The sequence below is a fragment of the Typopeltis vanoorti genome, chromosome 17 (genome assembly GCF_054136105.1).
Source record: "Typopeltis vanoorti isolate ZY-2024b chromosome 17, IOZ_Tvanoo_1.0, whole genome shotgun sequence".
Lineage (NCBI taxonomy): Eukaryota > Metazoa > Arthropoda > Arachnida > Uropygi > Thelyphonidae > Typopeltis > Typopeltis vanoorti.
In genome coordinates, this window is record NC_143565.1 from 99298529 (window position 1) to 99315907 (window position 17379).

Below are 17379 nucleotides of genomic sequence, written 5' to 3' on the forward strand. Positions count from 1 at the left end.
AAACCAACCTTGAACACATTTGGTTTTAGTTAAATGCACATCCTGGTATAAATATGTATTTGAGTAATGTGTGGAGTTCATTCCACTGCCATCCTAGATGAACATAAGCCTTCTGGTGGAAGGTTAATAGAAACTTACAGCAATGTCTTGTATAACGCAGTTTCATCAAACATTGCAGGTTTCACTCTAATGCAGTTTGCCATTAGTATAGAATGCTTTACAGTACTTTCATTATACTTGTGCCAGACGCACAATTATATTGATTACATTTCACATTATTACAAAATTAAGGTGGAACACATGTTAAGCATTAAAATCTCTTGTTCTGTTTCCTAGTGTTCCAAAAAGTTCTCAAATATTCTTGTTCATGTTTATTGCTTTCAAATATCTAGCCACTATATAGGAGTGCAGCAGCAAACATGTGGCCACTTTACAAAATTTTTTTTTTTATGTACATACCTTATTATCCCTTTATATGCAGTTTTCAGTGAAAAAAAAAGAAAATGTAAAGGTGATGAATGACCTAAGAATCATAAAATGGTTAATAATGGAACAAAAACTTAAAATTATAAGACAACATGGATAGTTGGTTGGTTAGTTATTTACCTGTTGTGTCCTGGGAGGAATATTTATTACAAACTCATATGCAAAAGCCTACAGGCTTCCTCCAGTTCAAATTCAAAAGTAACTACTTTTCTGAACTGTAACATAAACATCTCCAATATGTCATAATGGCTGGTTGGTTTACCACAGTAGTATGTGTAGAGGGGAGAATCATTAAATGGAACCTGTTTATGCAGAACTTGCAGGCCTCCTCCAATTCCAGGTTCCACAGAACCTGGAACCAGATAAGGCCTGAAGAGGAGTCAGTTTCAGGATCCTCCATTATCATTTCCTAAACTCATGTCCAATCTTGCCCTCAGACCACACACAACAAAGTACTCTGTACTCAAGACACTATTTTGTGAGGCCCACTGTATATACTCTGATATTTATAACAGTGCACAAAACACTGCTTGGAAAGAAATCAACATACATCAGACATGGCACCCACCTGAATAAAATGTAGGACCTCCTTTTGCTGTGATGAGTGCAGCAATCCTACAGGGCATATCTTCCAAAGTGTACAATAACAATCAATCTGCAGGCATGTAAAGCGGTCCTGAATTGTGGGGCAGACATCCCTTAACCTCTTCCGATGCTCCAGTTCATCCTACAAATGTTCAATATGGTTGATATCAGGGCTCTGTGGAGGCCAGTCAAGTGTAGTGATGTTCTTGTCCACAAACAATGCAGTTACCTTTTGGTTGGAAAAAACCTGTTTTACAAAATGTTCCTCCAGTTTGATTCCCGTCTGTGATGTGAGGAACTTTATCTGGTCTCTTTCAATGAAAGGTGAGTTAGCTGGTGTCATACAGAGGTAGGGGGTTTTTTCACTTGGAAACTCAGGTTTTTCACCCCCAGAATAGGCAAACCAGCCCTGTGAACACACATGGATTACAGTCAGGTATACTTAAGATCCAGCCATAGGCATAATTCATCAGCTATGTTGATCCCAAGCCCAGATAAAATTAGGGGTGATTGAGATGGTGCCATACCTCCCTGTAAAAGGGACTCACAGCCGTTGTATCACCATACGAAATGAATAAACCTTATGATATAATCACGTAATCACAAGAAAGATATTTATTTAACCAAATATTTCGGTCTGGAAATAGCAGACCATCGTCGGTGGTATTACAAGAACAGTTTAAAAAAAAATATACAAGCTAGAATACTAACAATAGATCGTTGAAATTAGAACATGCCGCGTGATGTTATATCACTAAGTATGAAACGAAATATTTTGAAGTAGAAACATGATTGAATTTGCTATAAAAAAAAAAAAAAAAAAAAAAAAAAATTAATGAGTAATCTTGATTAGGCTTTCCCAGATTTTTGATATAGATATGCAGTCATTACGATTCAGGTTGGGATGATGGAGCAAGGCCTCCACGCTTTCCTTGAACAAACGTTCGAACCTATAACGGGATCTATGTAAGAGGCGCGTTTTGGACCAAAGGATGCTGTGGTCAGTTTCAATCCCGTGTTGAGCCAAACCAGACTTTTCAGGTTTATTGTGAAGAATGGATGATTGATGTTCTTGGATTCTTTTTTCAAGAGAACGTCCAGTCTGTCCAAAGTAAGAGAGATCACAGTTGCAAGGAATTTGATAAACTCCAGGAAGAGATAAAGTTGAGCGTTTGTCTTTAGGAGAAGGAAAATGAGAAGACAATTTGTTAATAGGAGAATACGTAGCTGTTAAATCATATATTTCCAGACCGAAATATTTGGTTAAATAAATATCTTTCTTGTGATTACGTGATTATATCATTCAGTCTTATGTCGCAAGTATCCTTAAAACAACGAATAAACCTTATGCAGCAGCCTTATGACATAGTGCATCGTCTTGCTGAAGAGACAATGGCCAGTTCCATAGAAATGCCACAAACTAAGAAGCATTGCACTGTCCATAATGTTCAGATACCATTCAGAGTTCAATGTTCATGCACAACAGAGGTTCAAGCCCAACCAGGACCATACCATCATACCACCACCACCTCCGAACTGGGATTACACACTCTGTAAGAAAAATTCACCAGGCATCCGTCACACCCACATCTGTCCATGTACTTGATAGATACAGATGTGGCAGATGCCTGGTGATTCTTTGTTCCAGGAGATGATTTGTCGCTCCATAATACAGCTTTCCAAGCATCCACATCCCAATGTACATGATCTCTGCACCACTGAAGATGATGGTGCAAGTTGGTTGGTTGGGAATGCAGGGTTTGTATGTTGCAGTCCTACCATGGAAACCCATGTTTAGAGCCTTGGTTTTCGATTTTTTTGTGCAGATTCGTGTTCCAGTTGATGTCCAGAACTCAACCTGTTGGCTGACAAATGCCAGTTTTTACATATTATCTTTCATTACATGGCACCCTACAGTCATGTTCGGTGAATGTGATGGGTTGTCTACTGTGGGTAGCACTTGCAGTTGACTCCTTACACTTTCATCTCAGTATAGTATTACTGATTGTTGACCTGGGATGGCCCAATATGTCAACAATTTGCTGAACAGATAAGCCTGCAACATGGCTACCTATCACAATGCCTCTTTCAAGGCATTGTGATAGGTAGCCACTCTCTCTCATTCCCATTCTCACAGCCATTTCACCCTGACACAGTTGCACTGACTTGGGAGCATCATATTCCTCCAATTTATACTGGCTACAAACTCATGACATGGCACGATGCACTTTGCCCATGAGGTATCCGCTGACTTCTTTCCAAGAAGTGTGTTCTCAAGTTCATTTGTGAAAAAAGTTTAGGAAGGAAAAATCCTACCATCTCCATATGAAACTAGCTATCTCACCATCAGTTGCAAAAGTTCTTTCATTTATTATAAATGTTCTTCACATTATTAAGAAGATCCAAACTCTGCTTTCTTTCATGAAAAAGGTATATGTTATATTATTTTTCCAAACATACTATGAAGACATTTCATGGAAAACTTGCACACTATCTCTGTTAAAAAGTGATATATTAAAATCATAGCTGTATTTAGTTTTAATTATATCCAGATTATATTAACACAGCTGGTGTTTTTGAATTAATTTACTCTTGAAAACAGATATAATGAAAAGAGATGCAATCAACATACAAAAACAAGATTAAAAAATTGCATCACTTCAGGTCATTTAAAGATATGCTCAGGGGAATATGATACAAATATGAGGAGAAAGATGACAATAGCAAGGCAGTTAAAATAAGAGAAACAGCTTCTTTATGCAGTCTCTCACAAAGACAAAAGACATACTTGTTTGCCAGATACTGCTAATTGCAATACCTGGCAAATGATACAGCATAGAAGAAAAGGGAGATGACTTTGCAAGTCTTGGAGCCAAAGAATAATAGGAGTGAAATGAAAAAAGTCATGATGAAGGGCATGCAGATTTTAGATGTTAGGAGTGAATTTGATGGATGAACAAACTTGTATATTCCTGACAGATTGCACCTGAATGGATGTGGAGTTGGCATTGACTCATTTGAATCATGACCTTTCTCATTCACTCCCATTACCCCCCCTTGGGGGGGGGGGGGTACAGGTGAACAAGTATAAGAATGAGAAAGATCAAAGAATGCTGAATGCAGTTTCTCCCAGGAAAACTGAATAGGATTACCTTGATGGACCCATGTTTCACCCAGGATTTCTCCATGAGTGCAGGTCACAAAGATGCCTCCAATGATCTCGATCTTGAGCCTCTCTCTTCCATGTTATACCCATAGATTTCACTAGTGGATCTTCCCATCTTGTAGGTGGTCTTCTGGTTTTCTCTTTATTCTTGGTTGCCAGTTGAGTATTCTATATGGCAATCTGTTATCCTTGAGTCTGGATATGTGACCTGCCCATCTCATCTTGCTTTCATATACTGCAGTTACCACATCTTTTATGGCTGATCTGTTTCTTAGTTCCGTGTTTCTAACCTGTTTCATTCTGCTGATCTTACAAATCCTGTATTCTATTGCGTGCTGAGTAATTCTGAGAGTCTCTTCTTCTTTTCTTATTGTGTTCCGTGTTTCTGATCCATATGTGAATGATGGTAGAATTATTAAATATATCTTTTTTAAATATTTCTTTTTGCTAGTTCTTCAGATACATCGTTATTGATTTTTATTGTTTGTCCTAAGTACTTGTATGAGTCAACTTGTTCTATAGGGATGTTATCAATACATAGGTGACTGTCACTTGTGTAGATGTTTTTGATCCATTTTGCTTTTTCTAGATTCATTTCTAAGCTTATTCTACTGCTGTTTGTGTATACTTTTTCACCCATTTCTTCTAGGTCCTTTGGGTTGTCGGATATCAGTATTAGATCATCGGCAAACATAAGAATTTGTAGCTTTTCTTTTCACCATCTATGCTGCTTATTCCTCCGTTTAGGTCTATTTTTTTCAGAATATATTCTAAAGTGCTGGTAAATAGATTTGGGGAGATCACATTGCCTTGGCGGACCCCTCTCTTTATACCTATATTTATAGGTTGATCAAATAGGGTTATTTGTGTGGTCTGATTTTTGTTAATTTCTTTTATCATGTGGATATAAGTACGGTCCACATTTATTTTCAGTAAGGCACCGATGACTTCATTGTGTTCTATGGTATCAAATGCTTTTTTAAAATCAATAAAGAGGAAACATAGAGGGATTTGGTATTCTCTGCATTTTTCTGTTAGTTGTGAAATGACCTGGATATGATTTATTGTGGAGAAGCCTCTTCTGAATCCTGCCTGCTCTCTGCTGGAGTTGTCTTCTAGAGTGTTTTGGATTCTGTTCAGTATTACTCTGTTCATGATCTTATATATGTGAGAGAGTAGGCAGATAGGATGATAGTTTTATGTCTTCCTTGTTCCCTTTTTTGAAAAGAAGTATGATTTTTGAGGTTTTCCATCCTCTGGAATCTTTCTTTCTTTGAAGTACTACTTGAATCTGGCAGCCAAGGCTTTGAAAATAATTGTTCCACCTTGTTGGATTTCTTCAGCCTTAACATGATCAAGTCCTGAGGCTTTACCTTTACTCATTATCTTAAGCGCATGTTCTATTTCTTCTGGAAGTAGATCTGGTATATTGCTTGGTTTTGGAATGATAGGTTCTTAGTTGCATAGAGATCATTATAAAAATTCTGCACGATTTCTTCTATCCTTTTTCTATTAGTATGTTTTTCTCCATTTTGATCCTATAAAGCAGATGGAATTGACTGTTTAAAATTTAAGTCTTTCTCTATTTTTTTCAGGCTGGTTTTTGCCTGCACTGCTTCTCTTAATTTTTGTATCCTGAAAGCTTTGTAGTCTTCTGGAATACTTTTCCTTAGTAACTTACAGATAGTTTTGTATTCTAGAAATTTTCTTCAGTTCTTTTCTCTTTTTCAGTAGTTCTATAGTTTGAGGTGAGAGTCATTCTCTTTTCTTTTGTTTCACAGGAATTTCTGATTTTTTTCTTGCACTCATTGAATTTATTAATAAAGTCAATATAGTCATCATTTATGTAACAGTTTTTAATAGTCCATTCGGTCTCTCTATGTACTTCCTGAACTTGTGGTAGTCTATTTGTTTGGGTTGTCTTTTATGGTTTGATGTTGCCCAGATATGTTGTTCTTTTTTTGTGGTCTATTCTTATAATGGCTCTGAGGAGTCTGTGGTCAGAATCTATGTCGAAGTATGTTTCGCCTATTGTATCTTTTACAGTCTGTTAAAATGTAGTCAATTTCATTTTTTGTGTCTCCATTCGGTGATTGCCAAGTCCATCTTCTTCCTAGGCGTTTGTTGAAAAAAGTGTTCATGATAAAGAGTTGTATATGAATAGGATAGGATATTCATTAAAAACAGCAAGGTTACCTACAGACCCAAGCAGATATTACAGTGTATATATACTAATGCCAGAAGCATTGCAAACAATGGTGAGAAATTTTTGGTATTGGTTAGCTTGAAATCATCAAAAATTAGACAACAGTGAGACTTGGTCAACAGAAGAAGATAATGTTAGAAGAAAGTAATGTAAAGGATGTATTTTCAGAGAGGACAGAGAGAGAATGGAAAGGGAGGGGGGGGGCAATACTAATGGTAGGAGAAATGCACAAACAGGGGTTGAACTTTAGAAGGAAGGTAGGATTGAATGAAACTACCTGGTATGAGATAAGAGCCAACAGGACAAAATACAGCTGTTGGCTGTTGCTATAGGCCAGCGAGTGCAAAAGAAAAACAGATGATATGCATTGGCCAATTAGCACAATAGGTAATCACTACAGAGACACAGACTAGAATGAGAAGTAAATGGAATTTATGCAGCTACTCAAAAATAATTACCTAACTCAGCATGTAATGGAAGGAACCAAAAAACGTGAGGAATATTGTAAACTGAAATTTAAAAAAAAAAAACAGGAAAAGAATGAAAAATGAGCTAAAAACAAAAAATTCCAATAGCAAATGTGATTAATTTACAAAAAATAACAGTTAATTATGCAACTGATGAAACGGATAAAAGAGGCTAATTGCAGTACCTAATTATACAGAGATAAAACATTTCATAAATGTCAATACTGAAGAAAAAGATCAAGTGTATCTATTACAGAAAAGCAGGTTTTTTTTTTATAGACATAATAGGAAAATAATGTCACTTACTTTTGATGGAGGTGATGAACCATCAGACACAGAGCGTGCAAAAGTACGGGAAGAATGTGGAAATTCCTCGGCATAAAAACTTGTTTCCCTTAAAAGTATCTTTTTTGTTGAGAATGCTGCAGGTTCATATATGTTCTTTTTATTTAACACACTTTCTGTATCGTCCACACCAGCTTCATCAAAAAAATCAGTTCTGCAATAAAAATTAACATACAAAATAGTTCAGGTTTTTCTTTTCTCCCCAGTACAGTATGATGTCTCATTACATCCATTCTAACAAATAGTGAGAAATAAGGAATTTCAGCTTTATTCAACAGCAGCACTCCCCTAATCTACATAATTACAATAAAATACAATATAATACAACATGATACAATAAAATAAATAAAATTACTCTAGCATTAAGAGGAGAAATAAGCAAAATCTGAAATTAAAATACAAATCTTACAGTTGCTTTTAAATACTTTGCTGTATTTCAGATATACATAAAGTAACTGCACCTACAACCAGATAAATCAATGAACACAGATCATGCATAAATAAACAATTGTTAGTTGTAATCTGACAATTTGCATTTTTCACAGGTAAATTGTCAGATTAAAAAATATGTCAATCTTTATAACATAAATAAAACTAATAAAATTATCTTTTAAATTCCTTGAAATTTACTTGGTATACAGGATGCAGCAACATCTCAGCACAATCAAGGCTTCATTACTAATTTAAGAAGTATGAAACTAGATATCCAGGAGAAAATCAGATATCTTATCTGGAATTTGAAGAAATGATGAAGGCATCTAGTCGAGTGTGCCATTCTCAAATTCTCACATCATGTTTTAATGAAGGGTGGATTGACAATTTCAGACTATACTGTAATTCTCCCAAGTCAGAATCAAATAATTAGAAAGGATAGTATGAATAAAATGAAAGAGTAATAATAAAATAGAGAAATGAATGTTTATGCCTTTCAGTAACACAAGAATCCAACAACAAAAAAAAAAAAAAAAAAACCCACAAACATTAATTCTTACCAAAAAAAAAAAAAAAAAAGTTTCTGCATCCACTTCACCAACATCTGTGGCCTAAACAGCAATATAATGATGTGCACCACCAGTCATCTAAACCAGAATTATTATTCCTATCAGAACCCCAACTGGCAACATGAACAACTACTGTCAACTAACCTAACCTATACTTTACGCCAGTGGTCTCCAAACTTTTCGCCGTGAGTGCCATATTGGATACTTCAGCACTGTTCAGTGGGCCGTAGTAATGAGTGTTACTGAAAGCAGATAAAAACTGATTACAGAGTATGTGAGATTAAATTATCGTATATTAATGACAATGAACACTATCAACAAATTCTCATATTTTTATCACAAATTATAATGAAACCATTAATGTGAATGATGTAACTGTGTTTGTGTTTTTAAAATCTTATTAAACTCAGGTTCAAATTTTGAAGTGCTAATTACAAGTAGCGATTTCAAATGTTCATCAGATAAATTTGCCCTGTATTTTGACTTGATATATTTCATTCGGGAAAAAGTTTGTTCGCAAAGATACGCGTTCCAAAAATAGAGATAAATTTACAAGCAAATTTCTTCAAATTTGGGAACTGCTCAGAAATCAAAAATTTATAAAAATCGATCAAGTTTCCTTCCTTGTATTTATCTTTAATATGTTCATTTGCCTGAAGTTCAATCATTTCCATTTGAAGTTGACTTGGGACATCACTAACAACACAGTCAAATGGATTTTGAAACAATCTTATTTCCCTAGCATTGGCGTCCAAATCAGCAAATCGCTTCTGAAATTGTTGTTTAAGATCTCAAATAACTAAATTTGCAAACGAGAAAGGAAATTCTGCTTCACCCTTTATATGCAATTGTGCACAGTATGGCATATGAGCAAAGTTACAATTTTTCACCTGGCCTTCTAACAGTATCAACTTTGCTCTGAATGCCTTTATATACTGATATGAGATAATAAATCACAAACCAAGTTATTTTCACCCTGCAACTTTAAATTCAAATTGTTCATGTGGTTCACCAGATATGCAAAAAATGCCAATTTCCAAACCCACTCGGTATCTGATAAAAGTGGTTCATAATGGTTTTTCTTAAGAAATATATCAATCTCATTCCTGAGATGAAAGAACCTTTGCACAGCTAAGCCAGCGAACTGCAGTATAATATATCAAGTCAACATACTTAGATCACATTCCTCGAATGTGATTCTGAATGTGGCCTTTGTGCAACCTACAGCTGATGATATGTTTCAGCAGGACAATGCCGCCCCCCCCCCCCCCCACAGGACTGCAACCACCCAGACATGCATTGAGGAACACTCATATGAGTTTGGGACCATCCACTGATCCCCAAGGTCCCTGGATTTAAATCCAATCGAATCTTTCTGAGAGCAAGACATTATATCCGTGTATCTGGAACTGACATTTAAGGTGCAATTGTGGACAGTGCTGCAATATGCATAGCTCGAAATAACTTTGTCAATCCTCTGGCACTTACTCTCCAAAGCATTGACCCCAATGGAGAGTAAGCTTACTCTTTGGAGAGTAAGCTGTTATTTGTTGTGCTAGAGGAGAACTGACATGCTATTAGGTAAGTATCTCTAATGTTTTGTCCATTGAGTGTATAAGAAGATAGTGTTAAAACCACTTTTAATTTATATATTTGAGAGCTGGGTTAGAACTAAAACGGCTGGTTTTAGCTCAAAGACTGGAGGCCATAGATATGAGAGTTCTGAGAAAGATTAGTGCATGAACAGATGGCATCATTAGCAGTATCATATTAAAAATGAGCATATTAGGAAAGAACATGACATTGTTAACATTCGAGAATGTGGTAGCAGAGCTAATCTCAGGTGTGTGTGGTCCCTCTGAACAAAATGGGAGAGGGAAAGATAGTAAAATAAGTGTTCTTTGCCAGAATTGCTGTAAAAAGACCAAGAGGAACTCCAAGATACAGGTGTGATTGATACTGTAAGAAGTACCTTAAAAAATAGAAATATGATATCTGATAATATCGGAGTCTTGACAGATAACAGATTAATTGGTGGAAAATTGTTGAGAGGAAATCAGTAATGATATAGCTTTTTCATGTAATGCTATCATTACATGTACATGTAAAAATACATAGAACATAATAAGTAATGTACCATAATTTTACTGATAGGAAAGCATTTGATTCTATTTGGCATGATGCCTTTTGACAAATTCTGCAACATTATCAAGTAGACAACAAAATAATATGACCAACTGAATCTGTGTACTCATCTTCTGAATTATGGTTGAAATTATAGCATCCCCCTCTCCAGTGGAGCATGAAGTGAGTCAGGGGTATACAAATTATCAGCAATGTTATTTGGTAGGAAGAAGAAGAATAAACCATCTAAAGTTTGCTGACAATATTTATCTCCTAATGGAAAATAAATGAGATCTTTAGGAAATTACCACAAAATTGCTCATACTCTTAAAAAATATGGCTTAATCGTAAGTACTCAAAAATCAAAACTAGTGACAAATATATGTTTCTGACCAAAAAAGGAAATGATGTGGCAAAAACTGAAAAAATCTTCCTTGAAGATACACCCATAGAAAAAGAAGTTGATTAGTTTAACACATTCACTGCCAACTATGAGTATACTTGCAGTTGGTATATGAGCCTCACAAGCCAACTACGAATATACTCTTATGTTGATTACTCTTATGAAGAAGTGAAAATGCTTGGCATGTGGAGCATAGTAGCGAACAGGTGTATACTCGTAGTTGGTATATGAGCCTCACAAGCCAAATACGAATACATTCATATATCGATTACTGCCGGCGACGAGATTACTCATACTGCCCTTGAAGAATTGAAAGTGCTTGCCATGTGATAACAAACTATGCCCAGGGAGCGTGGCAGCGAATGTGTTATATGCAGGCAGTATCTTGAATAAAGATAGAAAATCAAGATAGATATTAGAACAAAAATTACAAGAAGCAACAACAGCACTACAAAAACTAAAACTACTATGGGCAGATGCTTAAAATTACAAACATGTTAAGCCTTATTGACGCACTAGTTAATTCAATACTTCTATATGGAAGCGAAACTTGGATCCTCCTAAAAGAAGATGAAATGAGCTGCTATACATGACTTCTAAAGATACCATACACTGATGTCACAAATTTTGAAGTAAGACAACGAATCGCTGGTTCAACATCATCACTAAGATTCAAACTAAGCAATATTTCACGGTTGGATAGATTTGAGATTTGTATTGTATAAAGTTAGCAGCTGTGAAGTAGTGTCTTGTGCGTAAAAAGTACACCAAATCTTTTGGTAGCTGCAGAAGCTATAGTTGAAACATGTTTGTACCAGGAAAGATCAAAAGTGTAAGTCCATCCAAGAAGAGAAATCTGATTGTATTTGAATATCTCTGTATTATTTAAGATTGGGGTGAATGGGGTGCACTGTCATCAGCAAAGCTATGGACAGGATTGGAAGTGTGAGAGTAGGTCATTTATATACAAGAGGAAGAGAGTGTGTGAAAGAATGAAAACTTGGGGTACTCCTGCATTGGGGGGGGGGGGGGGGGGCTCTGAGGAGTGGAAAAAACCACCATGACACATAATGAGTGGCCAGTGAGAATGTTGGTGATCCAGTTGCAGAGTGTGGTAAATAGATCCTAGGATTGCAGTTTTGTTAAGTAGGCCCCTCTGCAAAACCCAATCAAATGTCCTTGAAATGTCAAGGGCAACTACACAAGTTTCTCCAAATTTTTCCATGGCTTGGGTCCAGAGGTGGATGGTGAAAGCAAGAAGATCAGCTATAGATTTCGAGTGGGAGAATCCGTATTGCTTGTCAGTGATTAGTTGGTAGGTCTTGGTGGTTCAAGAGTTAGTTGATGATCTCCATAATTTTAAAGAACAGAAGTGAGAGCAATTTAATTGTAATTCGTTGGTTTTTTATCACCTTTCTTTGGGATGGGCTGGATGTGGGCTTGCTTCGTGTTGTAGGATAGATGCCAGTTGAATGGGATAGATTGGAAAGGCAATACAGGATAGGTGTTAGTTTTGGGGCACAATTTTTAATACAAGTGGTGGTATACTATCAGGAAGAAATGCTTGTTGTTCAGGTTATTAAGGACTCTTTGGATTTCTTCTTGGCAAAAGATGATGGGTGACATGGAGAGAGCCATTTTTGATGGAGTAGAGGAAACTTTGTCCAGGTCATCAATGAAGCCTTGCCTGTGCTGGGATGTTGCTGCATTCTGTATATCAAGTAAATTTCAAGGAATTTAAAAGATAACTTTAATAGTTTTATTTATGTTATAAAGAGTGATGCCAGCAAGATGGCTTTACCTTGAGATAAGTGCATTACCATCTGGATGTGAGAGTTGTGGAAACCTTGGTGGGCAAAATTTGCTCCCAATGGCCTTGACAAGGGAGAAGGAATGACTACCATTTGCACAGGAGGCATGTTTGCAGCATTTGGCACTTTCAAAGTCTGATTTAGATTTGGTGATGGTACTTTTATAGCTGTTGTGAGTTGCAATATAGGCAGAGTAAGCAGCTGGAGTTTTGGTCTCGAGCCACTTGTGCTATGCAGAGGTTTTTTCTTTTACTGCACTGGCACACTTCCGAGAATCAAGGCTGGGATGATGGCTGAGAATTTGGAGTGGAATAAGGGATGAAAGCCTTCACTCCTGTTAGGATAATTTTGGTTATTTGGTCTGAACAGGTGTTTGGATTAGAAGAACTGAAGCAGTAGTCGAGCCATGGGAAGGAGGAATAGAAGTCGTAGAGTTCATCCCAGTTGGTGCCCTGGGATGCTTGTTGAAAGGGGAGCTTATTGTTAGGAGGAGGTCAAGTGTGTTTGCAAATTGGAGGGTTGTCAGGTGTTCTGGTTGGGTGATGGATGATCTGTGATAAGTCATTGGTAATGGTAAATACCACAGCATCCCTGTTTGCTTGATCATTGAAACTGGAGAAGGGAAGTCGATATGAGTTGTGGACATTTAAGTCTCCAAGAAAGATGACCTCTCTATTGGGGTATTTTGACTGTAGAAGTTGAGCTTTAAAAAGAAGAGGTCAGGGAGGTTAATGGAGTTTGAAGAGTAACAGAGTATATGAAAGGGCAGGTTGATTTGGTAGGGAAATTTTCAGCCAGAGCAGATCAAACAGTGGAGATTTGAAGTTTTTCATATCTCTGGCATGGAATGTCAGTGCTGCCCTTGTGGTGGAAAGAACTATGTAAAGCAGGGGTCTCCAAACTGCGGCCCACGGGTCAGATGGGGCCTGCAATATGATTTTATCCGGTCCGCCAATTGGACTAATTTTTCATTAAGAATCCACAAAAAAAAAAAAAAAAAAAACGATGGGGTGTTGATAGATTTCAAATGCATGAATTAAAATTGTGTTCAAAATATATTCCCGAATAGAAAAAAGTAACCGTAATCCAAGTTACAGTCTTTCTCACTGTAAAAGGTTGGTTAAAATGGACTAACGAAGAAAAAAAATTTAAAAGAATTCAAAATGAAATAAAAACGTTACATCTGAATAAACTTTTTTATCAACAAAAAAATTTATGTCACACGAAATAAGAACACTTAAAAAAGTTGGTAAAAACACTGATAAAATGAACTAACGAGCAAAAAACGAAATAAAAACAAAATTTCCCAATCTGTATTCATTGACAAAAAACTCGAAGTTACACGAAATTAAAAAAAAGTTACATGTAAATTGTTGGTATATTTGATTGAAAAACCACTAGCAAAAATTTAAACAAATTGTTTCCAAACGGAAAAAAATGAATTTGGTTATTTCAAAAAAAAAAAAAAAGTATCAGTTCACGTGTAGAAATTGTCGTGATAAGACTTTTTTTGGTAATTTTTACAAAATTTTTTTTTGAAATAAAAAAAATTTTGTAATTATTTATAAATTTATTCTCTTTTATAGGGTTAACATGGATGGAAAAAAGAAAAGAAAAGTTCATCATGAATGTTGCGTGTTTAATGAAGAATGGAGCATAAAATACTTCATACAATCAAACTCAAAGGATAAAGTTGTATGTCTCATTTGTAAAGACACTGTTGCTGTGTTGAAAGAATACAATACACGGCGCCACTATGAAACAAAACATGCTTCAACGTTTTCGCAATTTAGAGAAAAGGAGCATTCAGATAAATTTGAATCATTGTCGTTATTTGCATTCTCAGCAAGGCTTATTTACAAAAGAAAACTCAGAAAATGAAGCCTTAACCTTAGTAAGCTACAAGGTTGCTTATGTGTTGGCTAAAAAAAGAAAACCATTCATCGATGGCAATATCATCAAAGAATGTATGATGGAAGCAGTGGCCGAGTTATGTCCAGAAAAACTTAATATTTTTAAAATAATAAGTCTTTCGCCAAATACTATTGTTCATCGGGTCGAAAATATGGGAAATAACATTATCCAGCAAGTTGTAGGCAAAGAAATGTTTTAGTCAGTATTCTCTCATGCTGAATGAATCAACTGATGTTTGTAATACCTCACAACTCGTAGCATTGACGATGAACTTAATGTCACACAGGAATTAGCGTCACTTCACAGTATGCATGGTACTACAACAGGAGAAGATATCTTCAAAGAAATTCAAAAAACACTAACAGAATATAATTTGGACTGGAATCGTCTGCAGTGCGTGACAGTTGATAGAGGAAAAAACATGTCTGGTAAAAAATGGGGTTGATTGGTCAAATCACAAAAGCTTGTGAGGATGCAGAAATATCAAAACCAATGTTTCTTCACTACGTTATCCACCAACAATCACTTTATGGAAAATATGTTGATATGAGCTGTGTCTTGAAACCTGTTATTTCTATGGTAAATTCATTCGCTCTCATGCACTTAATCATCGAAATTGTGTAGGTGATTAGCCAACACAATTCTTGTAGGTCGCAGTATTTAAGGACATCGCCAGACACACTAAGGGACCTAATGCATTACATGAGAAGGTTTCCCAAACCATCACAGAGCTATTACCTCCTTGAACAGAGCTGACCTGACACAATGGAGGCCATGGCCTCATACTCCACGAGGATGCCACATCCTCCCTGTCAGCTCAGTACAACTGATAATGGGATTCATCAGACTACATGACTCTGGTCAACTCTGCAGAGGTCCAGTTTTGATGGTCCTGACACCATGCGAGGCACAGTGCCCAATGACAAACTGTCAAAAGTGGTACACAGTTAGGGTGTCAGCTCCTGTAGCTCATGGTGTGCAGGATACACCATACCGTTCGCTCATTAATGCTGTTTGGGCCTCTGAAAATGCATGTGATTTGTGCCAACATGGTAAGTTGGTCTGTACAAGTCTGGACAGTCTACGTCAACCCCAATCATAAATGGCATGTGGTCAGCCACCATTTGGTCGCTGGGTGCTGGTACATTCGTTGATGATATACTCGCAGTAGACGCTTGATACAATTGTCCTTGAGAATCCTAGGGCGCTTACCATGTTAGAAGATTTTCCAATTGGTTATACTATAAATTAAAGGTACCAAGGAATTATATTCTTGGTTTACTCCTTTTTCTAAGTGTAAGCAAACATAGCTTGTGCCTAAAGTAACTTCAGGACTGGCCAACTCGTATATAGAAGCTAATGACTTCACATCACTTGCCTTAGTATCCCATAATGCAAAGCACATATCCTTATGGACATGTATAATGCTATGCATTATGGGGAAGGGTCACTACCCAGACAGGTTTCAACCTTTATTGAGATCTTATCAGTGGGAGCCATACCCAGAAGTAATACAGAAGTCATATTTTGTCATATTCTGCATTATTTCAACCTTGGTATCACTTCTGGGTCTGGTCCCCACTGATGAGACCTCAATAAAGGTCAAAACCAGTCCGGGTAGTGACTATTCCCATAATGCGTAGCATTATGCATGTCCATAAGGATATGTGCTTTGCATTATGGGATGCTAAGCAAGTGATGTAAAGTCATTAGCTTCTATATACAATAATAAATTTAGTTTAATCCTTTATCCCAGTAAGAGCAAACAAAGTTTGCATCTGAAAATATCTTCAGGACTGAATATAGTGTTGTACTATCTTACCTGGGTAAGTAGTACAACACCAGGCAACTCATAGCAAAGGTGGAGCAAGCTACCACTTAGTTGTACTACTTACTATGTTGTGCTACTTACCCAGGTAAGATAGTACAACACTACATTCAGTCCTGAAGATATTTTCAGGTGCAAACTTTGTTTGCTCTCACTGGGATAAAGGATTAAACTAAATTTATTATAGTCTAACCTAGTGAAAAATAAACTTTCAACTTCTACATACAAGTTGTCCAGTTGCGAAGTTACTTCAGGTGCAAACTATGTTTGCTTATACTTGGAAAAAGGATTAAACCAAGAATATAATTTCTTGGCATCTTTAATTTACATGGTTCTTACCACTTGGCAATAGAAGAAACCATCTGTCTTGTGCCGATAATACGTCCATGATCAAAGTCATTAAGATCACCACATTCACCCATGTTCGTTGATTGCGATACACTGCTGGGAAGCCCCAATTGTGCTTCCCAGCAGTGTATAGCAACCTAATTGTGCCTAAATAAAATAAATGATTTATTTATATAGGCTCTCCATTCAGGATGCAACTGATGTTTTTCAATGTTTTTGCCTATTTTCATTTTATTGCTGATTTTCATTACAAATTTATTACTGTTATTCAATTTAGTATGAAAATCTTGCACACTTATACTGGATTTATTTAAAAGTATAACATCATCTGCATAAAGCCAAGGAGTGGGATTAACATATCCAAATTCTGATATCAGCTTAATGCCATTTTCTCATTTTCATATTTTATACCCATTTCTCACACTTGTTCAACACTGAACCATCTTCCAGTACATGCCTACTTCAATTCTGACTTATAACTCAAACATTAACTATGTATTGCTTGATATAACATCCCATTTATAATTGTAGTGTTTTGAACAGCTCTCTTGGCACCCTGTCATATGCCTTTTCCAGATCTACAAAACTTAAATACAGATCCTGTTATATTCTTATGATTTCTCAGCTATGTGTCAAAGTGATCTGATCCTTGCAACCTCTATTTGGTCTGAGCCAAGCTTCTTTCCATAATTTTT

General features: G+C 36.3%; 1 protein-coding gene across 1 annotated transcript in view; it reads right to left on the bottom strand.

Moving 5' to 3' along the window:
* Positions 1–17379, bottom strand: part of Atg2 (Autophagy-related 2) — a 616887-nt gene that overhangs the window by 538507 nt on the left and 61001 nt on the right. The window contains exon 5 of the mRNA XM_090407292.1: positions 7217–7409. Within this exon, the coding sequence (XP_090263418.1) occupies positions 7217–7409 (193 nt within the window). The remainder of the gene's footprint in view (positions 1–7216; positions 7410–17379) is intronic.